General features: G+C 37.6%; 1 protein-coding gene across 1 annotated transcript; it reads left to right on the top strand.

Moving 5' to 3' along the window:
• The first annotated feature begins 2,670 nt into the window (after positions 1 to 2,670).
• Positions 2,671 to 23,490, top strand: LOC121410568. The gene is made up of 6 exons (XM_041602739.1): positions 2,671 to 3,102; positions 6,794 to 6,945; positions 7,821 to 8,035; positions 10,925 to 11,127; positions 14,263 to 14,550; positions 15,822 to 23,490. The coding sequence occupies exons 1-6, from the start codon at positions 2,923 to 2,925 to the stop codon at positions 22,884 to 22,886; spliced, it is 8,103 nt and encodes a 2,700-aa protein (XP_041458673.1). The 5' UTR covers positions 2,671 to 2,922; the 3' UTR covers positions 22,887 to 23,490.
• The last annotated feature ends 812 nt before the right edge of the window (positions 23,491 to 24,302 follow it).

The raw sequence follows: 24,302 nt of genomic DNA, 5'->3' as shown, positions 1-24,302 counted from the left end.
AACATGATAAACCCTTTTTAAATTATGCGAGCGCGAGATATATATTTTTGTTAATATGATGGGCAATATGTTTGTGATCTTCAAAGCGAGATGCCTATGTAACTAAAATTAGACAATAACTGCTAGCAAGAAGCGCGAAGAGATTTTTTAAATATATAAGCTCTGACCTGATCTAAAGGGGACATTTTAAGAACTTTTTGCAGTTAGCCATGAAGACGATGCGTGTTTTAGCCAATGGCGGCGGAACGTATTTGTTTGGGGGGCAAAGCAAAAAAAAGGGGCCAATAGGGGCAGTTTGGTGCAAACGGATATTTTCACCATTAGATTATCATCTGTGTAAAGAGGTTGTGTGTTTTGTAGTAACTAAATTGAGCACAATTTTTTAAGTGATCACTAAAGTTATATATTTACGTTTCATTTCTACGAGCGTAGAGAGCAAGCGGTTTGGGGGAAAAAGTCAAATCTGAAGATGTAAAATTCACCTTTTTGGTCAATACTGTTAAAAGGGCATCCTTGTGAGATGTTGCGAGCGAATCACGTGCTCAAACTATTGGAAATTTCATGTGGGCCTAGAATGATAATATTGATATAGATACCATTTACCCAGGGAAGCCACTTCAGTTCTGAAAACTATTCTCCCAGCTATTATTATTTTTTTTTACAAGAATGCTTAGAATGTCCAGTTTTCAGGTTGGAAAATCGGAAAAATTTGGCTCACGTTTCTCGCTCGCATCAAGTATTGTTTATTGAGGAACTTATTCTATTCCTGGTTACAAAAAAGAAGTATGAAATGTCCAGTTTTCAGGTTGGAATATCACAAATTTTAAGCTTGCGGTTCGCGCTCTCATTATTTAGTTCGTGAGATATATATTCTATTCATGAGTCACTAAATGCAGTCCTTAAAAGATTACTTTCTGAAGCCTGTTGCATAAAACTTTTTACCTGAGAAAACTCTGGTAAAAACTGAAAACTAAGGTTAGTCTGATTTCCGCCCATGACTTTAGTACAGGGCAAAAACTCCTGTAAAAACAACCTGAGTTTTCTCAGGTAAAACGTTTCATGCAACGCGCCCCAGGTCAGTATATAAACAAATTACAGCTCGCCCTCGCATTAATTCTTTAGAAAGATACACATCTTTCTCACGATTACAAAAAAATGCTTTGAATGCTCACTTCACGTCTTGTTACATGAAATGTCTACTAGTTTCAGCTTGCGATTCGCGCTTTCAACCTTTCACAAGGATCATTATTAGTATTATTTTTATTTTTATTACCAGCACAAGCTGTTATTTGAAATGACATCCCCTCCAATACAAATCCTATTATCTAGAGGTTGCTCGCACGCTTCCAACACACTTGATCTCCTGCATCTTTAATTAAATCATTTGCTTATAGGCAGCAATTACTCAGATAAAATCGAAATTAGCCTATGCTTGATCAGGGCGCCATTCTTAATGAAATACATGCTTTGGCCCCAACACACGCATGTATCATCGATCGTTATTACTATCATTGCATAATATCGTGTAATCTTGTAATGACAACATCGTTTTTGTTACCAAAATGAATTATTATCATTTTCGGAAATACGAACCTTATTTAATTTTCGGATTAACGAACCTTATTTCGTTTTCGGATTAACGAACCTTATTTCGTTTTCGGATTAACGAACCTTATTTCTTTTTCGGATTAACGAACCTTCGGAATTACGAACCTTATTTCGTTTTCGGATTAACGAACCTTCGGAATTACGAACCTTATTTTGTTTTCGGATTAACGAACCTTCGGAATTACGAACCTTATTTTGTTTTCGGATTAACGAACCTTCGGAATTACGAACCTTATTTCGTTTTCGGATTGACGAACCTTCGGAATTACGAACCTTCGGAAATACGAACCTTCGGAATAACCGAACCTTCGGAATTACGAAGCTTCGGAATTACGAATGTATGCGATTTACGATAAACTGTCATAAAAGGGGGATTAGGTAGTTTGTTATAGAAAGTTGATATATAACGAATCTTATGGAATAAACAAAAGCAATATGCCTACAAATCAAATATGCGAGCGCACAGCGCAAAAAGCTGCAAATTATAACAAAACAGACATTTTACAGAGCACTGTAAATCAATCAAAATAATCAAAGCTCGATGTCCGAGCTGAAATTATCTTTGGTATATTGACTTCATAACATATCAGCCTATTGAGCAAAATAATGCGAGTGCAAAGCGCTGCAAGCGAAAATTTAATATAGTGACATGACAGTGTATTTTTAAATCATTTTCTAAATCTTCCCTGACCTTGTTTTTTTTATTCACTCGTCTCCCTCCTCTTCTTTTTTCCTCCTTTCTTTCCCTTCTTTTTCTTTCTTTCCCCCAGTTCTTTTCATTTTTTGCTCCGCCAATATAAGGGGGGGGGGGGGGGGCTGGCACCTTCAGGAATCGTTCCCCAGTGGGCCGCGGAACGGCAAATTTTTTTGGGGGGCTGACCATGCAAAAAATCACGATTGTATGGTATTTTTTTTTCGTTTTTTGTACATGGTTTTGGGAAAAAAGAGGGGGAGCTAGGCTAAATTAAGCCCCCCCCCCCCTCTTTCGCAGACCCTGCCCCATGCAGGCCCCTGGCCGGCCGGCCTCGGTAGTTTTCCTGGAGGGTGCTGTCTAACGTTAGGGAGTCCGGAGCTTTGGTTCGGAGGCCCGTGGAGGGTTGCCTGGGGTAATTGTCCTAGAATTAATGGGGTGCACTGGACTATCAACGAGTACGGTACGACTTTCGACGGGGACTGTGATCCCCACCGTTCCTGGGCTCCGGCGGACCCGGGTGGCCGGGGGATCACAGTCGTACTTTAGTGCTCGGCGCGGCGCCCAGTATTTTGCAGCTAGCGCTAGCTGCGCTCGTGCGCGTGCACCTTGGACTGTCAACAATGTCGGATTGTTTAGAGAACGCAGACGGCTCAAGTTTAAATGTTACTGTTAAGATGAACCGTCTTCAAGCTTTCCAAAGTAATTTGGATCGCATTTGGATCTCGTGTATAGTATATCCGAATGAGAATGAAGAGGGAGGAAAAAGTCCAAACAGCATATTTTGCGACTTGATTGCCGAGGTGAGCTGAGAAGCGTCTTCGAGTTCGATCGTGGGTGATTTGAAATGCGTGCTATGTGATGATGCCATTAGCACAATAATATTACCAGCGCATTCGATTCTTGTAATGCATATATTCTATGGTGCCATCACATTTTTGTGATAATTGTATTTAATTAACATACGAGCTAAATCCCCGGATATAATTATAACACATGTGTTGTGCTAGGTTATGATGTGAGTAGTGATTAATAATAACGTAAGATCTGTTTGGGCATTCAACATGTTCAAGCACTATATTGCCCACTTTGTTTCGGGGGGGGGGGGGCACTCAGTATTGTAATGCGTGGTGGGTATGTGCCGTGGAGAGGACCCCCATTTTTACACTCAAATTTCCGTTCCAATCCAACTTCCAAGGCATAGCATTTTTATCTAATTGAAAGAACAAAGAAAGCCACTCCAAAGGCAAAGCATTGCATTTTCTTCTTAGTCTTATCAAGAAAAAAAGAAAAAATTTGTTCCAAAGCCTGGCCAAATCGTGGTTTTGGGAACCATTCGTAGATTTGTTATGTACGCGTACTTGTGTACAAAGTGAATGGAAGTGGAAATGGGGAACCGTGCGTGTGACTGAATAAAGCGCTGCTGTATGAAGTGAACGGTGGTTCCCAATATCACGATAATGCCCAAAGCCTCCCATATTTTTCGTTATGCCCTAGCTTCTGGCCGTATTGATCAGCTACATGAGCTGCATTTTTGTCTCACCTGCGAAGCAAAGTGAGACTATAGGCGCCGCTTTTCCGACGGCGGCGGCGTCAACATCAAATCTTAACCTGAGGTTAAGTTTTTGAAATGACGTCATAACTTAGAATGTATATGGACCTAGTTCATAAAACTTGGCCATAAGGTTAATCAAGTATTACTGAACATCCTGCATGAGTTTCAGGTCTCATGATTAAGGTCAAAGGTCATTTAGGGTCAATGAACTTTGGCCAAATCGGGGGTATCTGTTGGTCTAGTTCATTAAACTTGGACATTAGAGTAATCAAGTATCACTGAACATCCTGTGCACGTTTCAGGTCACATGACCAAGGTCAAAGGTCAATGAACTTTGGCCGAATTGGGTGTATCTGTTGAATTAACATCATAACTTTGAAAGTTTATGGATCTGATTCATGAAACTTGTACATAAGAGTAATCAAGTATCACTGAACATCCTGTGCGAGTTTCAGGTCACATGATCAAGGTCAAAGGTCATGTAAGGTCAATGAACTTTGGCCATGTTCGGGTTTTTTGTTGAATAACCATCATATCTCTAAGTTTATTGGTCTAGTTCATAAAAAGTGGACATAAGAGTAACCATGTATCACTGAACATCTTGTGCGAGTTAGAGTAGTATTCAAAGTCAGCACTGCTGCTATATTGAACCGCTTGATGCAGGTGAGACGGCCAGAGGCATTCCACTTGTTGGTGAAAAGCGGCCGCAGAGTCAGAGTGCTGTATGATATCAAACAACATTTAAAAACATACCTTTTTGTAAGTTTAAGATAGGCGTTTTGAAATTTCGTTTAAATGAAAGTAAGCATGGACGCAACCATGTTTTAGACTAATCACGTATGAAAACGCTGATTCTGGCCTAAAAAGTGTAAGCATAAACATGCCCTATGGTTACCAATGAATGGGGATGATTTTTGAGAGCATTTTAAAGGGATGGTCCAGGCTGGACATATTGATATCTCAATAAATAAGAGTAAAATTCACAGAGCAAAATGCTGAAAATTTGATAAAAATTGGATAACAAATTACAATGTCATTGAATTTTAAAGATTTGCATTATTCAGGTGAAACCGTTCTAGTCATGTCTTTATGAATATTCATTAGGTGGGCTGATGATGTCATATCCCCACTTGTTCTTTTGTATTTTTGTGTATGCAAGGCTCGATGTTAGCGGTGGCCCAGGGCCACCAGAAATTCACCTTGGGCAACCATTTTTGAAAAAATGTTAAGTTTTGGTGGCCCGAATCGGGCAACAATAGTTTTCAAAGTAGCACAATTTGTTTCTTGAACCTTCCTGTAATCCCGTATCCAAAATTCATGCTAAGACATCAAATTTCTGAGAAGTGATTGTGAGGTTGTGATGCAAGAAATGTGAATGTTTCTTCCTCCTACGCTGGGAAAGACACAGATCATAATTTGATAAGATGTACTGGCATGACTATCGTAGTTTGCAATGTAATGGCAGTGCTGTGTGTGTGTACACTGTGACTGTGAGGTGAGTGAGTGTGTAAGTTGCCAATATTGTTGGAACCGTTCTAACATTTGTAGATGAATTGATCAAGAACAGCAGATTTCCGCATACCGGTAATCTCTTTGGATACTTTGAAATCTTAAAAACTTAGATTTTGTTTCTTCGTACCTCAAATATGCATGTAAATGTGAGAGGAATTTTTTTTTTTTTAGTCCAAAGTTGGTGGTGCGGTTAATACACAGATGCGGTCAATAGACCGTTACTTATGGTATTATCCAGCCAGCTGCACCGGCCGTCTGGCGTGAGCTTTGCATGCATGAAACCACTGTGCAGCTAGCTGTGCACTAGCAGACTATTTAGATTCGGAGCTGCGATAAGAAATGTTGCTGCTAAGAAATCTTCCACAGAACTTTGAAAATCTATGTCAAAGTCACATTTTACACCAATATATATTATATCAACCAAAAACAAGAACCAACTAACGTAGAAGGCAGCACACGGCCATGTGTTGCTGCCCTCTACGTTCAAAGATGTAACAGCATGATATAAAAATGGCTGATAGGAAACGATCATTGACTGCTCAGAACGATGTCCAAAAAGCCCCTAAAGTAATGCTAATAACGTGAAAGGTGAGGATGTATGTATGCTAAATATGTTTGTTAAAATATGTTATGTAATCGTTAACATTTGTTGAATACTGATTTCAAAGAGTTCTTGGTACAGTGGCAGATAGAAATTTTGACCAACGCAAGTATTGTGACATCACTAATATTTAATCAATGCATAAAAAATGCTTATTGATGATGTTCTTTTTTTGTTGATAGTTATCAATATCAGTCAGATATTTTTAGCGAGATATCAACAGATAATTTTCTTACCGATAACACCACTAGTTTTATGTGGATGACTGCAATGCACAAAAAAGGAAAAAGAATTGAGGGGCATTAAGTACAAGTAATATAGAGAGAGCACTTCCACATAAACAATAATTTTTGTATTTTCCCTATTTTAAAAGAGTGGAGAAGAGCCAAATCTTCTTCGACTGAGGTATCCATTTTTGACAGTGCCAAAAGTACCGATATATGAAAGTATTGGACAAGCGTGCTACCTTTATTATGTGACCCGCCATGCCTGTATAGTGAATAGCGAATACTGTATATGTACTTTTTTGTGAACTCAGCCTTTGCCATGTAAATACTAATTAGTATACAGTTTACTGTGCTTCCTCCTCAAAGCATCTCCTGAAATTTCAGATATTTCTATTTGAATATGCAGTTTAAAATCAAGAAGCAAAAACTGAATTTGAAAAAAAAGGTGAACGTTTCAAAGAATGGCCCTTTACCATCATATTTATGGAAAAGATCTGAGACATGGAGAGGTGCATTTATTCTAAGCAACTAAGATAAAATAAATTGATCAAAATAAGCTACTAGTATCAATTCATTCTGTATTTTGTGTCTTCTTTCAGGCAGTAGATGAATTCTTCAGCAGTCGTTTCAGCCAACCTCCACACGAAGTACTAACCGGTTTGCATAGTGCCCTGAGGATCATTGCTACTTCTTCTCACAGCTTTTATGAGGAAGATGAGCAACTCACTAGTGTCTGTAAGAAGATATATATGTAAGTACTGTATGTAGGGTTAGAGCACTGAGCCACCTTGAATTTATTTCCTTTCAACACATTGGTCTAATGCCAATTTGTCCAAACACCAACTCGTCTACTATCAATTGCTCTCCCATCAGTTCATCCACTATCCACATGGTCTATTTGCCATTTTGTCCACTCACCATTTTGTCTGATAACCAGCTCTAATAGCCATTGAGTCCATATACATGTACCATTTGGTCTAATTGGTGTAAGTGTTAATTGGAAAAAAAGATGAAAACAAAATGGATATTAGACCAAGTTGTTATGAGATGAACCGGTGATAAGACAAAGCGATGATTGGACCAAATAGTTGTTAGACGAAGTCTTGATGGACAGAATAATAATAATAATAAATAATGGTAATATATCCGTTTAAATAACGCAGTCACTATGTGCTTATACTCAACTGTGCTTTAATACTTGGTATCATATTATTACACCGGCTGTAGCTGAGCCACCATATTAATAGGCGTTAAAGCGTTCAAGGAATAAATCCTACTGGACCCATTCACCTCACCTGGGTGAAGTACAGCACAATGTGGATAAATTTCAGCCATGGCTGAGATTCGAACCCTAGGCTCACATAATTTGGTATGATACTAGCATAGATCCAAGAAATTCTATTGATTTTGAGGTCAGAAGTTCAAAGGTGAAGTCACCACCTTCCACTTTTCTTGCTTGACCAATAACTCCATTTTCCGTGTTACTGGCGGGCATATTATGTGCTCGCCTTAGCGGCACCCTTGTTAGACAATAATTTGAAGACACATTGTGGGAAACTTGATGTACTTTCTTTGGAACCATTGATTTAACTGTATTCATTGTGTGATTGCATTGAATATTTGCAGCTACTGTGTAGAGATACTTCTTGACAAATCATGGATGAGTGTGCAAGATGAAAGCAGGGCATCAGCAACCAAAGACTTTTATAAATTCTTCTGCTGTCTTTGGAACTGGTCTCAAGATCGGTTCCTGGTTTTGGCCATTCTTAGCCAGAAGCCATGGGGCCACGAGATAATGAATCAGGTGCTTGCAGGAGAGGAAAATACAGACAAGCCAGAAGGTATTTTTATATTATTAAGTCCTGTTTTGAGGTGATAAATACAAAAGCCATTATAGGTTGTCCTTTTTGTCTCACCTGCATAGCAGAGTGAGACTATAGGCGCCGCTTTTCCGACGGCGACGGCGGCGTCAACATCAAATCTTAACCTGAGGTTAAGTTTTTGAAATGACATCATAACTTAAAAAGTATATGGACCTAGTTCATGAAATTTGGTAATCAGGTTAATCAAGTATCACTGAACATCCTGCATGAGTTTTATGTCACATGACCAAGGTCAAAGGTCATTTAGGGTCAATGAAATTTGGCCGAATTGGGGGTATCTGTTTAATTCCCATCATAACTTTGAAAGTTTATGGATCTGGGGCCCCTTGCAGAAAGAGTTGCGTTTAAACGCAAGTCAAAAAATCAATTGCAAGTCAGAAATGCGCGCTGTTGATTGGTTGAAAATCAAGTTGCGCATGATTTTTAGAGTTGCGTTTGATTGCAACTCTTTCTGCAACGGGCCCCTGATTCATGAAACTTGGACATAATAGTAATCAAGCATCACTGAACATTTTGTGCAAGTTTCAGGTATCATGATTAAGGTCAAAGTTCATTTAGGGTCAATGAACTTTGGCTGAATTGGGGGTATCTGTTGAATTACAATCATAACTTTGAAAGTTTATGGATCTGATTCATGAAACTTGGACATTAGAGTAATCAAGTATCACTGAACATCCTGTGCACATTTCAGGTCACATGACCAAGGTCAAAGGTCAATGAACATTGGCCAAATTGGGTGTATCTGTTGAATTACCATCATAACTTTGAAAGTTTATGGATTTGATTCTTGAAACTTGGACATAAGAGTAATCAAGTATCACTGAACATTCTGTGTGAGTTTCAGGTCACATGATCAAGGTCAAAGGTCATGTAAGGTCAATGAACTTTGGCCATGTTGGGTTTTTTTGTTGAATAACCATCATATCTCTGTAAGTTTATTGGTCTAGTTCATAAAAAGTGGACATAATAGTAACCATGCATCACTGAACATCCTGTGCGAGTTAGAGTAGTTTTCAAAGTCAGCACTGCTGCTATATTGAACTGCGTGATGCAGGTGAGACGGCCAGAGGCATTCCACTTGTTAAGGCAAAGTCGCAAAGTTTTTTTAAGCAGTTTTGACATAGACTTACTGAGCTGTACACTTGATTGGATACATGTATTCCCAGCTAAGAAATATTTTTGAAAATCACAATTCCACTTTTTCAGGTATGTCAATTTCTGTTAAAGTTACCTTTATTTAAGTCAATCTACTCCTACTGGTATCTTTGTAGATTCATCAATGTAGGTTTAAATGTTGTCAAATGCATGAAACCATTTCATGTTATCATTCAGGGAATAATTTCTTTTGCTCCATGTTTTTTAAAAGACTGTTATACAAAAGTACTTCTGCATGTAGCAGATTTTTACATGGGAATGTACAGAACATAGTTGAAAACTTTTCCTGTTATGACCAAAATTGCTAATCAAATTTGTCAAGCGAAAGTGTTGCCCTTTCAAGTATGATTCAAATTTAGTTGTTAGTCAAATTAATGTCAACACTTCTTATTGTCATCAATTTAATTAATACATAGAAAATATTTTTGTGATGTTATTGTCTCTCAAAACTTTGAAAGTTTATGGATCTAGTTCATGAAACTTGGACATAAGAGTAATCAAGTATCACTAATTATCCTGTGCAAGTTTCAGGTCACATGACCAAAGATCAAAGGTCTCTTTAAGGGCCAATGAACCTGGGCTATGTAGGGGGTATTTGTTGAATTGCCATCACAACTTTGAAAGTATAAGGGTCTAGTTTATGAAACATGAACATAAAGGTAATCAAGTATCACTGATGATTTTACACAAGTCTTACGTCACATGATCAAGATCAAATGTGATTTATAGTCAATGAACATAGTATTTTATTATCATACGAATTGTGCTTATCGTGAATAATTATTCAATGATTTCAAAGTCAGCACTATTGCTGCTACATGTATATTGAATCCTGTAATGCAGGTGAGACTGCTAGAGGCGTTCCACTTGTTTATGTCCTTGCCCAGGTAGATTCCGGAGGCATTATGATTTCGCCCTGACAAATCTACAGAATTTGCTTGACAGATTAATTTCAAACTTTGTCAAAGTATACATTTAGGAGTAACAGAGATCTGATTAAATTTGTCGTCAAAGAGTCAGGGGTCAAATGCAGAGTTGCCAATCTTATGGAATATTAATGAGACGTGTTATGATGTAAATCCAGTGTTTACTTCCTGATTGAATGACTGAGCGAAAACTTTTGTTCTCATGTTTTGTCTCATAAGAAAAAATGGTTCAGCCGTTGGGTAATTCACATTGTAATTTCTCATCTGATAAATATTCCGTAAGGGTTGGCATCTCTGCAAATGTTGGAGAGGTCACCTCATCCTGACAATGATAGTAGAAATGTTTGAGGGATCATTTTCATTCTGTGTTCATGTATGCATATTAGAAGGATGATAATTCAATTAGATATGGAGGTCATGAGGTAAATGTGAAAAGGTCACAATCCTTGCATAGCTGAAAATGTATATTTGAGGAGTCAAATTCAAATTTGGATCATGTATGCATTTGTGAGATGAATTGATTAGATTTTGGGGTCAAAAGGTCAGAAGTTATTATTTGACAATTTTAGAAGTTGGCTATACATGTATACTGAATTTTTGATATGGCAATGGCAGAGGCATGAATATGAAGTATCTGCAGTAGAGAATCTACATGTATCTAGTTTGTTTTCATTCTACCTATTTGTGGAAAAATGTATTGAAGTTAATTATGACCCATTGTATATCAGAGTGGGTGAATGATTTGTATGGAATGTATCTGATTTAGTTGATAGATACCTGACCTTAGAAGGAAAGTACCTCCTTGAACATCGTCTGCAAGTCCTGATCCAGGAAGGCAACCCTCTGCATGCCTTGAACTTGGCCAGAGCCTGCACTGATCACCCTGTTTTAGGACAAGAACCCATCTTCCTAGAGACTCTCTATCTACTCTACTTCAATCTTGGTCTGACCCAAGAACTTGAGTCACAGGTAGGGTCAATAACCATGTATCTCTAGTCAGGAAATATTCCTAGTCATGTGATATGTGATCTAATTCATTAATTTTTACATATTTCTTAAAGCTTTGTAAGTAAAGCATATATTTAACAAGTGTGTGTATGGTATGTTTTTACCTGAAAATTACATCAAACTTCAGGCCTTAGAATTTCAAATGTCAAATTTCTATGACAAGGCCTATATGCCAAAGGGCCTATTTCTTTATTCAAGCACAAATAGGGGATATTAAAAAGGGTACCAAAAATGTCAAAGCCTAATAAGAGGGGCATTGAAACCATTGCCAGTGCCAGAGGCATTAGTGCAATCCTCTTCCTCGGAATAATTTACATATCTCCAGTAATGTTTTAAATTTGTGAATATATATTTCATGTACAACTTTGAAGTACTTTGTCGACAAATTTTAATGACTGTCACATTATTTTATCAACATTAAACTTAGATGGAATGAATAATAAGTAGGTGAATATACATGTAAGTGTCCTCATCAGTCAAAATATATATATGATATTGCTGGCCTTGAGGGGATATGAAATATGTTCCCCAAAACAGAATTAAATTGTCCTGAGTCAGAGCGGTTAGTTAAATGAGGGTATTTTGGTTCTTGTAAATTGTTACTGTGTACAATGTACATGCGGCTGAAGCATACAGAATTATGGGCTTGAATAAAATCATTTAGGAATACAGGTACGGATATTACGGAGAAATTATTTTTTCACAGGGGTACAAAAACAAAATAGCAAGTTTTGCAGGGGTATGAATATTATAGACACTAGTCATAAAACTGAGCCTCGACTGAGCTATTGTGACCTATTTTGTGTGGAGTAATCAAAAGACTAATTACATGTTTATTTATATCTTGTCTCCAGAATACATTTTTCAGATATATAATATTGACTGGCCTAGAATTGCCTGCACTACAGTGCGTATCAAAAAAAGTTTACACTTTGAAAAAATCTTGTAAAATTATACATTTGTAATATCCTGAAGATTTTTCCACATTTTAACATTGGTACAGATCCATTTAAGCAAATGACGATATAACTGTCGAAAAATATTTCCGCTTGAGCACTTGAGCACCACTTACTTTTGAAAAGTTAGTAAAAAGATGATTTGATTTGCGCAGAACTTTTAAATAGTTATGCGAATAAAAGTAGACCTTAATCATGAAGAACGCGTGGAATTTAGCTAATAAAATTGATTTGATGGTATCTTTTACCTTTTTGAACTTGCTTCCTTGCCCAAAACACTTCGAAGAGTGCATTGCGCCCCACCCCACTCTCCCACATACCGAGGCCATCGTGACGATATTTGCTTTACACTGAGCTGTGATTTACCTGAAATGGTTTAGGCTTGATTTTCATTTTGTTAATCATTGTCAAGCTTGGTAAAAGTGTGGAGAAACAAATATAAAATGAAAAATGAAATGTAAACCCAAAATAAATTATAAAAAAATGAAAAAAATGCTGGAGATGTCTGATATAAGCTTTTGTACAGATTTAGTAATGTCCTCAGATCCAGCTGGCACAAAAGGGTAAAGTTTGTGCTTACTAAGTGTTGAAATTTCAGTTTGGGTGATAAAATTGTTACAAAATGCTTGAATGTATCTGTTTTATTTCAATTGAGTAAAAGCGCAAGGGAAATGTATGAGAAATGTTTCACAGGGTACGTTTGATTTCGTCCTTTCCCCCTGACACAGCGTTAAAACAAGCATTTCTGCGCAAACAGATTTCTGCGAGCTTTACAAAAATGAACAGTGCCCACTCAAGTATAACATTCTGTCAAAACTTTTACTTTCATTGGATAAATGAGACCCAAACCCAAGATTATAGGTATACAAATTATCCACATGTATATTTTTTAATTCCTAGGGCTTTTTCAAAGTGTAAACTTTTTTTTGATAAGCACTGTAGAATCATATTGGCCAGGGTCTTTAGACTATGGCAAAATGGTTCTTTTAAGGGCAGTGTATTTTATGTTCCCAAAGTCAATATTTTATTAAAAATTATCAAAATAAAACATCTAGAGCAAAAATCGTGAAAATTTAGATATGTTACCCTTTAAGAATGGGAATCTATTTATTCATTTTAGGCAGACAAGGCCTCTGAACTTTACCATTGTGACATAATTGAATTGACGCGTCCCTGGCCTGGGGACGCAGTATCCAGCGTTGTCTCATCTTGATTAACATGACGTATAGCACTGTGTGGTTCAATACAACGCGTATACGAATGCGTAGAATATGCGGATATTAACTCTGCCTTTTTGCCCGCTACATTTCCACAAAGTTTCTCATCGAATTTCCTGAGTGGGCAATAAATTTGGTCCATGGATAAACAATTGGAAACTTATTGACTGACCATTTGATCACAGTAAGCAGGCAATAATGTATGTAACTCTTAACATGCCACGCACACTACTAACCCAACGCCACAGTGCTAATCCGATGCTAATCCCCTGTGCCAGCCACAAAACCCCCCTGTGCCACATTGATTTTGGGATCGCGAGTCGTATTCACTCCTTTCAATAGTCATGATTACAATTGCTTGTAACTCTCTAACGATTAGTTTATCCACAAAATATTGTGTAGTAAAGTTGTAGGAAATTTCATACCCCTTATAATAGTGTCCTCATTATATGGATTGGTTATTATCTTTACTGCTAAAATATGAGTTATATCAAGTAGTTCCATTTTGTGGAGTGTTTTGTATGGAACAAAAAACCTAGGTCTCTTCCCTCTCAGAGGTGGAGCCATATCTTGTAAAAAATGTAGAAATACTCGAAAAAGTTGAATGTAAACCTCGTAAGTTGATCTCTCAGAAAGCAGAGTTCGCACTGCACACAATAGTGCTAATTACGGCGTGCATGCGATGCGCAATACAATGCAAAACGGCGTAACAATGATTGTAATTCCGAATGTGCGCAGTCATGCACGAAGCAGGCGAGGGTAGGAAACAATGCAAGCACAAAGCAATCAATAGTAGGTGTGCGAGCACGAGTGTGGCATGTTATAGTAGGATACATAGCATGCACGAAGCACTCAATGAGTTAAGTTGCCCTGCTCAGATGTCTGATGCGGTTAATAATGGTTATTATCATTGTTCATTTCAGGTTGAAGATCATCCAACACTGGAAGATGTCATGAAAGTAGCAGAAAGAATGAGCAGTTACTGTCCAGAAAATGCAACACATATATTCAGATTAATCATAAAACAGCTTTGGTTTGAAGATAATCATAGCAGTCTTCTGATCAGAGTATCTGTAGGTTTGTGGCTTGATGCGGAGTTGAAGGTTTGCTCACCGCGATCTGATAAGTTTGCTGAAGACCTAGAAGGCCTCTCAGATCTGACAAATGATCCCCTCCATTTATACAACCTTGCTGACATAGTGTACAAGAAGGTAAGCGGTCAATATAATTCAGTACTTTATGGCTAAAAATGACATATGGGATAAAAGGCATCATTTACTTTGAATTTTAATAAGGATTACACAATCACAGTTGACTGTGTGTCATTTTGATTCTGTAAAAAATGAATAGAATACCAAATAGGATAAGGCATAAGTATTACCAAAAAATAGTCTATAGAAATCAAGACCAGTTCTGTTTTCTAGGCTATATTTTCGTTTTAGCAGAGCGAGACTATAGGCGCCACTTCTCCAGCGGCAGCGTCGTCAATATTGAAATCTTAACCTAAGGTTAAGTTTTGAAATGTCATAACTTAGAAAATATGTGGGCCTACTTCATGAAACTTAAACATAAGGTTAATCAAGTATTAGTGAACATCATGCCTGAGTTACAGGTCACATGACCAAGGTCAAAGGCCATTTAGAGTCAATGAATTTAGATTTTTGAGGGGAATTAGAACAAAATAAACTGAGTTTATTATTTTTTTTAATGTCAAAACTTTGAAAGTATTTGGATCTAGTTCATGAAACTTGGATATAAGTGTAATCAAGTATCAGTGAATATCCTGCATGAGTTTATGCCACATTAGCAAGGTCAAAGGTCATTTAAGGTCAATGAACATTGGCCATCATAATTTGAAAATTATGGATCTAGTTCCTAAAACTTGGACTTAAGAGTAATGAGTAATAATCACTGCATATCATGTGCGTATATCAGGTCAAATAATCAAGGTCAAATGTCATTTAGCATCAATGAGCATTGTATTTTATTATTATATGAATGGTGTTTTTTGAGATTGATTATTCAATATTGGTTTTCAAAGTCAGCGCTGCTGCTATATTGAATCCCGTAAGGCAGGCGAGAATGCCAGAGGCACTCCACTTGTTGCTCTTATTTATGCCAACTGTGATACTGTTATATTTGTATAGTGTTGTATTTCTAAGACAATCGAGTAAAGGGAGGTTTCTTACAAGGAATAGTTATCTGACCCCCTCCAATCTCCATATCTTTTTAATTTAGATAGTTTAGATACACTTTTGTTATTTGGTGCATAAATTTAAGACAATACTATTCACAATGTAACAGAATTTATCAAATGCACCAGATCTGTAGCTTACAAATTGATGAAAGATGTGTTATAGGATTCTTTTTGGTGTTTGTTTTGACATATAGTAGACAATCATAATATATGTTTTTAATTATTTTTCTAAACCATAGAAGGAATTGATTGAGTTATATTCATTTGCATTTATTCTTTCATTAGGTTGGTGAACCTGCCATTCCACCCCTGGTTTCCCTTTGTCTCAAGGCTTTGCTGGTACCAAGTGTCTCCGTTTCTGAGGACATCATCCAAGCAGCACAGATAGATTATGGAAATGCAGCTGTCTGTCTGCTGTTGTCTGAGATTTTGAAAAATGATGAGAGGATACAGCGGCTGTGCCTCCTTGCTGCATTTTTCATTGCTCCTTCACTTGATAGACTATCTGCTCTTCAGAACAGTTACCAAGACTCAAAGGAATCAAATTTTCCAAAACTAACCTCCTACCAACAGCATGATCTTATCAGGTGCATGGACTTCTTCATACCTGTGCATGTATCGTTATCTGAAGATTGGTCATCAGTTTCAAGCACCTTAACAGGATATCTTCGGAAGAGCAAGGTAATGTGCATCTCATTGAGCAAACCATTTGGTGATGTGAGAATGCTGAAGTTTTATGATAAATCTTGGCATCCTGTTCATGAAGACTTCAAGCCATTAGGGGTGGTGAGGGTAAAGGAGGCATTCCATTCTTCAGTAAGATGCCATGAAAACATAGTGCTCTTGTCCTGCAAGCATGAACGCCAAATTGAACCCAAATCAAAGAAGAAGCCTCTTGTTGAAACAAGGAGTCCGCAAGAATGTCCAGAACCTCCAAACGCTAATCCTGTGTTGGATGCTCAAACTGATCAGAAATGGTTACCCTGCTATGTGTTGGATCTCTCGCAAGAAACTTTAACAGAACAGGAATTCATTGATGAGGTCAGTGATGAACAAGTGGAAGATAGGGCTTTTAGCAGAGAATCACCTGCCTCACATAGTCCTGAACCACTGCTCGAAATGCCATCAGTATTACCACTGGGAGGAACATCAGATATGTTTGCTCATACCGGAGAAAGGACGGATATGCAAGAAAAGTCACAAGAATTATTGGAAAATAATGACACAGTGTGTGTTTCAATAGATAAACAGTCCAGATCATCTGATCAAGAATCAACACTTCCAATGCTATCAAGTGTCAATGAAAGAGAAAGTGAATTGATGTTTATAAATGAGGAGGAACAACTGAACCCCCAACAGGGAGTAGAATATGGGAGATTGCATTTGAACAGAAATGACCATGAAAATGTTGATGATGGTATGACATTGCTTAATGATGAACTTCATGTAGATAGCCCCATACCTGTTGATAGAAGTGATAGCAGTGAGGCAGAGACTTTGAATTATGCAGATGAACCAAAGTGCATTTCTAATAGCAATGAGTCTATGAGTTTTGTTGATGAACAGGATTGTAGTTCTAATAATTTAGATGAGGAAGATGTATCATGCTATGATGATGAGGAGGAGGAGGAGGAGGAAGGTCCCCTAGATTTGAGGAAAGTAAAAACAGTTTGTATAATGAATGGAAAAGTGGAAGAAATCAAAGATCCAAACATAATTTCTGATGAATTTGAGAACCAAGACACATTGAATTTGAATGCCAATGATGTACATCCATGTTGTACACAGACAGAACCATTGGACCTTACCAAATCTGTAGTTCAAAGTGCTCTTACTGATAAAGCTAAGGTTGTTCTTGTGAAAGATAAGAAAGCTGAAGAACTGTTGTTAAGGAGACAGTCACAGGATTTCAAAGAAGAGCATGATGATTCTTATTTCTTAAGACCACCAAAAGAAAGGGACAAGAATGATGAAATTCAAATGTGTAGTTTGTCATCAGATCAAGGGTTTGACCTCAGACAAAGAAAATCACATATGAAGACTTCTGTGTGTAGTGTAAAGCTGACATGTTTCATGAAACAAAGAGCCAAGAAACAGAATCCACATAATCTACAGTTATGGAAATTCATGGTTAAAGAGAGAGCCAAGGTTCAAGGAGATGATGAGAGCTATCATCATGAAGTAGATATAGATGTAAAGTCACCAGAAGAAAGTCTGACTGGTTTCTCAGGTGAAAGAGTGCTCCATATTGAAAATTCCTCATCTGAAATGCAGGATGAACAAGATGATGTGGAGGACATACAGATTCTTCATTCAGAAACGAATAGAGAATCAGGAGAAAACTGGACAGATGTGTTCAGTGAGAACAGCATCCCATGGATAGATGGACAGTTAGAACAAGATGAAGGAGAAAAAGAGCCAGAAAGTCCAGCCTGGACTGCAATAACAAGTGTCAATCTAGACAAATCTCCAGAGGATGTTTCATGTGAAGACATGACTAATATCAGAGAGCATGTTACAGAAGAAATACCTATGCTGGATTATGAACCTCAACCTTATCCTTTGAATAGGTTAAGAAATTCAGAGTTGCCAATCTTGACCCCAGAACGTGGACTTGATTTAACAGTGTTACCTACAACAGAGGGCTCTTTGCAGACCTGTGAAAATGCAGGCATTCCTTTACTTCTTGATTGCTATGAGGAAAATCCCCATGTAAATGTGACCACTTACCAGTATGTTGACAATGAGCAAGAAGAATATCAAGATATTGAATACCCTCAAGGTTTAAATGATCTTCCTGGGAGTGCCTTTTGTGAGATTGTTGATCAAAGTTCTGCAGATCACATAGAAACAATAGAAGAAGCAGCATTTAGCAATGAGATAGAAACTTTGGTTTATATACCAGTTGAACCGCTCAATTTCCATCAGGAAGTGCTGCCTGATAGGGAATCTGTTCATTGCACATGTCTTCAAGGGAAAATGGAGAAGATGGCTTCCAAAGAAGATGAACATTCTAATGCCAAAGAATGGCAATGCTTACATGTGATTCAAGAGAAAAGAAGTGAAGATATTACAGGGAGTATTACAAATGGTATAGACATTGGCCTTGATATGCAGGACAAATCATTAGATCACATAGCACACGGTGAAGTCTGTTTCAAGGATACCCTTGAAGGTCACACAGATAGTCGGGATGACCACGTCGTCGTAGTGAGTACAGGAAACAAGATGGGAGATGATGAAAGAGAACATGTTGGTGCATTGTTAGACTATTCAGTTGCTTCAGAAGAGCGGATAGAGATGAATAGACAGACAGAGAGTGAATCAAGCCCAGTTAATGAGATTAACTTGAGATCATTTGCTGCTTCATCAAATCTAGGAGAAAATTTAGTTGTAGATGCCAACTTGTCACTTCCTGAATTACAAGGGATGTCCATGGAGAGACATCGCAGTGACGGGCAACAAGATCGTAATTGGGTGGGGATAACTCATCTTGAGGAAGGTAAACATGTAGGCATTGTGACTAATGATGCATTGTCAGAATCAACAGAGTACAAGACCATTGCTAATCCTTCACATCAAATTGCAGCACAACCGTTTTCTGTGGTTGAAGCTAAAGAAGTTAAATCGCCATTGCTGATACTTGAAACTAAAGCCAAAAATGATTTGTTGTCATCAAGGAAAAGAAAAGCTAGTCAAAGTAGAAATGTCTGGTCTGCATTTTCTACTACACAGGAGTCTCCAAAGATAATAGATAATTCAAACGCTCTTGATACATCAGCTCCTGTAGATCTCAGAGATGAAAAAACACAAAATGGTAATGACTGCATATTCATCACAGATGACTTTGAGCTTAAGAAGAAGTCCATCATTGCTGGAATCAAACTTCGGATTATGAGTCAGAAGGATAAACCTTCAGTGCCAGAGAGTGATTCAAGTACAAAAACAGAACATTTGGTTTCTTCCTCAAAGGAAGACATCTCTCGTCAACACAGAAAGGCTCAATTTAAGAGGTCAGTCTGTTGTGTCAACATTCCATGTAGAATGGATGGAAAAAATGTCAAAGGTAATCCATTTGCTCAATCCGAACAATGGAAATGCATATCAAAGACTTTGGAAAGCAAAGTGGATTCAGTGGATAACATGCGTAATGCAGACCTTGAGCCTAACTCTCTTGATGAAACTAATACATCATTGCATGAGAGCTTATCAGACCCAAGTGCAACTGAAGGACTATCAGAAAGTAAGTTTCCTAGTGGATGGAGTGAATTTAGAATCCCATGGGTAGATGGACAAGTTTCTCATGAAAATCAACCAGAATTAGACAGTCAAGCTTTACTTCCTTTGGAAAGTGAAACAATACCAGATCATGAGAATATCATCACAGATGCAAATGATGTTTCATCAGATATTACAGGAGATCCTAATGTAAATATAACCCAGCCATGTTTGGAAATGCAAGGGATATCTATGAATTATCCAGGTACAAAGGGTGCAGATTCAAGCATGCAAGGGATTACAAGTGTCCATCTGGATCAAAATGGGTGTGTTCCCTGTAATGACATGAGAGTAGTAGAAAATCAAACAGAACACAAAATGGTACAGAAGTCCTTACAACTCAATGAAGTACAATCCAACAATGTGGATGAAGATGCAGCAGTCCAGGTTTTGAGTGAGGAAAAGACAATCTATGAACAAGCTGCAGGAGGAGAAAAATGTGATACACATCTGAGCATGGTGATCAGTGACAAGTCATTTAGTAACTCTTCATGCAGAGATGATGACACCCCTCAACCAGTGGATTCTTGTGAAAAAGAGATTTGTAGTGATGAAACAACTTGCCAGCAGGTAAGACGTGAGCCTTCTAGGAGTAAAGACGTGATCTCTTGCAAAGATGATATGGATTATTCAATGGAAACCACTGATTTCAGAAATGAAAATTCCTGCTCTGAAGAGAGGGAAACAGTCCTAGAAAGAAAGATGGGAGATGTGGAAGACAGTCGCCTACCAAGAAAGAGACACTTCAAGCAGTCTGTTTCCTGTATCAGTATCCCTTGTAACATAGATAGAAATAATGCCACAGTGAGTCCTCGAGCTGAAGCATGGTTCAGAAATATAGAAAGCAGAGATGATTCAAAGAAGTGTGAATACAATGCAGAAGACATCATTCCTGATGTAGATGAAGTTAATGCAGCTGATTGCGTCAATGTGCCAATAAGTGATACATTTTCAACTGAAGCCAAGGGAAATGCTTCAACCTACCAGATGAAAGGGCTATATCTTGAAGCACCTGAGTTATCAATTCAACATCTCGATACCACAACAGATAGTATTTTGTTGCCAGGAGAAGATGTAACCAGCATAGCAAAAAATGTTATGAGAAATGTGACAGCTAAATCCCAGGAGGAAGATTGCGACACTGAAAGCCACTCTGTTGAAAACAAGGAGTCAAAGTTTCAAACTCGGATCAAAGAAGTTGAAGCAAAAGCCAGTACAATGTTAGAGTTAACAGCGATTGGAGAAAGTAGTGATAGTGCAGGAAATATCTCTCAAGATATTGACAACTTATGTTATTCTGATAAATTCTATAATGGTGTAGAGGAAAAGGAGTTGACTGTTCACATCAACAAAGCATTTGAAATTACAGAGAAGAGAAACAAGGAAACAGATAGAAAAGTTAGCGATTCAATTACAGGAATTGTTGATCAGAATAATGAAGATCAAATGAAGAAACTTTCAGGAACAAAAGAGAAAATCATCTGTGATCAGGGGTCCCAAGTTTGTTCCGAAGCAGAAGTTCTTTATCAATCTGAAGGAAATGTGTGTGCCAAAAATAACCAAGTTGTTGAGCAGTGTAATGTTGTCTTTAACAAGGATGCTGTGTTCATAATGGGGAATGGCCAGAGTGACCAGTTGGATGTTGACTCTGAGAGAAGTGTATGTGATGGAATTGTTGATAAACATCTACAAAAATGCACAAATGACTTTCATGTATCCACTGAGGAATGCTCTGCTCTTAAAGAGATTGCATCTGGTAGTGACATAGGGCAAATGGATGAAATTAAAACTGAGAAACGGTGCCAAAAAGAGAAAGGTGAATATTCAGTTAGTGAAATTGCCAAGTCACATGATGATGAAGATACAGTGCCAGGTACAGGTGGACAATCCTCTCAGTTTCAAGAGGAAGTGAATCCATATAATGTGCATCCAGGTGCCAAGCAGACAAGTGAGACACTTCTGAAACAAGAATTAGAAGACATTGATTTTTGCCGAATAAATGCAGCAGAACAGTCAGATGTGAAGGAGCAGAATGGAGAAAATAGTGGAGCTCTTGGAGTTGAGGAAAAACCAAGTTTCAAAACATCAGTCCACAACTCTGACCATCACATAGGGAGGGATCTGAAAAGTGAATTGAATGTGTTTGAACCAGTAAGACGAAATACAGATGTAACGATCAATGAACAAGAACCTATTGGGAAGGTAGCAGAAAAATGTAAGAGACCTTGCAAAAAATTTATCTCAGGAAATTGTAAAAATGAGTTATCAAATAACTCACCATTGTTTAAGAAGAGAGATGCCATGTATGGTTTGACATATAGTAAGACAAAATCATCTGCTGGCCAGACTAGAAGTCAGTCACCATCCATACAATATTTCAATTCCAAGAAAACAGGAAAGGAATCCTCAAAAGTGGACATTCAGGTGTGTCCAAACACCTCCTATAAATTCATCTCAAAGAAATCAATGAAACGATCTTGTAGACAACAACCTTGTGATAAAGACAAAAGAATAAACAAACTACTTCCCATCAGACGCTTTGCATCGAGGAAAGCTGGTACAGAAACTCCACCTCATAGAGAGTCATCAAGTAAATGTCCTGTACAGGTTTCCAACAAATTCATCTCAAAGAAACCATGTGAAGCTGCTTCAAAGCAGGTGATGTGTGACAGGGTTACTCGGAATACAGTTAAAACCTCAAATGCGCCAGTACGTCAAACTGTGAAACAGTCAAGCTTAGATTCACATGCATGCAACAAACTATCTCACCTACCTCTTCCATTAAAATCAACAGCAAACGAGGGAAGATCCTCTACTTTGAGAATGTCTGTAAAGTCTTCCTCCTGTAAACCCCAGAAACGTTCATGCTCTGAAACTTCTCCCCCACCGAAAGTCATGAAACTCTCTTCCACTCGTCCTACACTTGTAACTTCAACCAAAAATCCTACACAAAAGCATTCATCCACTTCTAGGAAGTCAGTAAGGCAGGTGTCAAAAAAAGCCTGCTTAGCATCATGTGGTGTGACTACCAGAAAACGGATGAAAATGGAGGGCAACAAAAAGAGGAAATGATATTGTGACAAGCACTAATCTACCTTTTTTTTTGCTAGAATTTGTATGTTTTGATATGGGTTTTTATGCAATATATTTATGTGTCAAAGTTTTCCTTACATAAGAACTGAGTAGATATGCGCATCCCTTTCAGCTTGTATAAGAGTAAAAAGCATGCAGAGAGAGCATGCTAAATACAAGTTATCACTGTTATTATCATCATCATCAACCAACATCATCATCTTCATCATCAATCATTGTCATCGTAAGTTCTTTATGTATTTGAAGTCATGTCAGAAGTATTTTTTTCAGTACCTTTCCAATATTCATACTGAATATTCCTTATTTATTTTCTACAGGCTGACAGACAAGTCAATGAAAAAACTTAGATTTTTTTTCAGAGAGGCTGAGTGATGTATTGAGAACTGTAATAACAGTAATACTAAAACTATATTTATGCCAACTCAATTAAATGAAAACTCATGTTAATTTTAGGTTACGTAATTTGTTGATTTATCCTCCATAAAGAGTGTAGAAAATATTTTCATTACCTCAAAGTTTTAACCAGCTGAAAGCTCAACTCAAAGTCTTTTAAAGGCATGGTCACACCGCGCGAGCGTTGTTGGAGCGGAGAGGAAAAAAATCATCACCGCTCGCTCCCGTTCACCATTTTCGATTTCGATTGTTTTTATTTTGTTTTCGATTTTTGTTTTTGATTTTTTTCCCCAATTTTGTGAGTGAAATTCGACCCCCTCTCCCTACCGCTCCATGACCGCTCCAACAACGCCCGGGCGGTGTGACCAGGCCTTAAGATTTTGGCATGTGCAAGTATTTACTATTCAAACAGAATTCAGGAACAACTCCCAGTTCTGATTCAGGAACAACTCCTTTATTGGCGTGTGTCATATCTCTTATTATTCAAAGTAGCCTATTGTGCATTACAAATTGTCATTTTTTTAAATTGTAAATGTGCATGGATATTTGAATAATCTTTTTATTACATTTCTCTTTCCTTTTTTGTGTTGAGATTTCATGATACTGTAACTTTGCCTGAGCATTTATAATTTCAGAGGGAATTGGCAATTTTGGTTTATAATTCAGTGGTATTTCACTTAAGTTCAGAGTTTACAGTTTTAATCCATACTTCCATGGAGTGTTTGGTTTCTGCCATTTTTTCAATATTCATGAAAAAGTGTAATGTGATATACCAAAGAATCACATTCCATTTTTCTTATTCATACCAGTAATTCAATAATGTGGGAAACATTGATCACTGCAGAATTAAATCTGTACTTTGTGGATTGTTTGGCAACAGGCAATTTTATAAAAAGATTGGTCAGTTTACCTAGGGTTAAATCAATGATACCAGTATTATATACATGTGAAAAGTTGGTACCTTCATGTAAGAAATATGCTTTTGTTATCCTTGTAGTTGCC

The sequence above is a fragment of the Lytechinus variegatus genome, chromosome 3 (assembly GCF_018143015.1).
Source record: "Lytechinus variegatus isolate NC3 chromosome 3, Lvar_3.0, whole genome shotgun sequence".
In the NCBI taxonomy this organism is placed as follows: Eukaryota; Metazoa; Echinodermata; class Echinoidea; order Temnopleuroida; family Toxopneustidae; genus Lytechinus; species Lytechinus variegatus.
The sequence above is the reverse complement of the archived record's forward strand: the minus strand, read 5'-3'. Positions and strand labels throughout refer to the sequence as shown.

What these genes read in the sequence shown, in the direction of transcription:
- LOC121410568 (XM_041602739.1), top strand. Translation starts at nt 2,923, where the DNA reads ATGTCGGATTGTTTAGAGAACGCAGACGGCTCAAGTTTAAATGTTACT. An exon ending in TTTGCGACTTGATTGCCGAG is followed by an intron (nt 3,103 to 6,793) that starts GTGAGCTGAGAA and finishes GTCTTCTTTCAG; the next exon opens with GCAGTAGATGAATTCTTCAG. An exon ending in CTGACATAGTGTACAAGAAG is followed by an intron (nt 14,551 to 15,821) that starts GTAAGCGGTCAA and finishes TTCTTTCATTAG; the next exon opens with GTTGGTGAACCTGCCATTCC.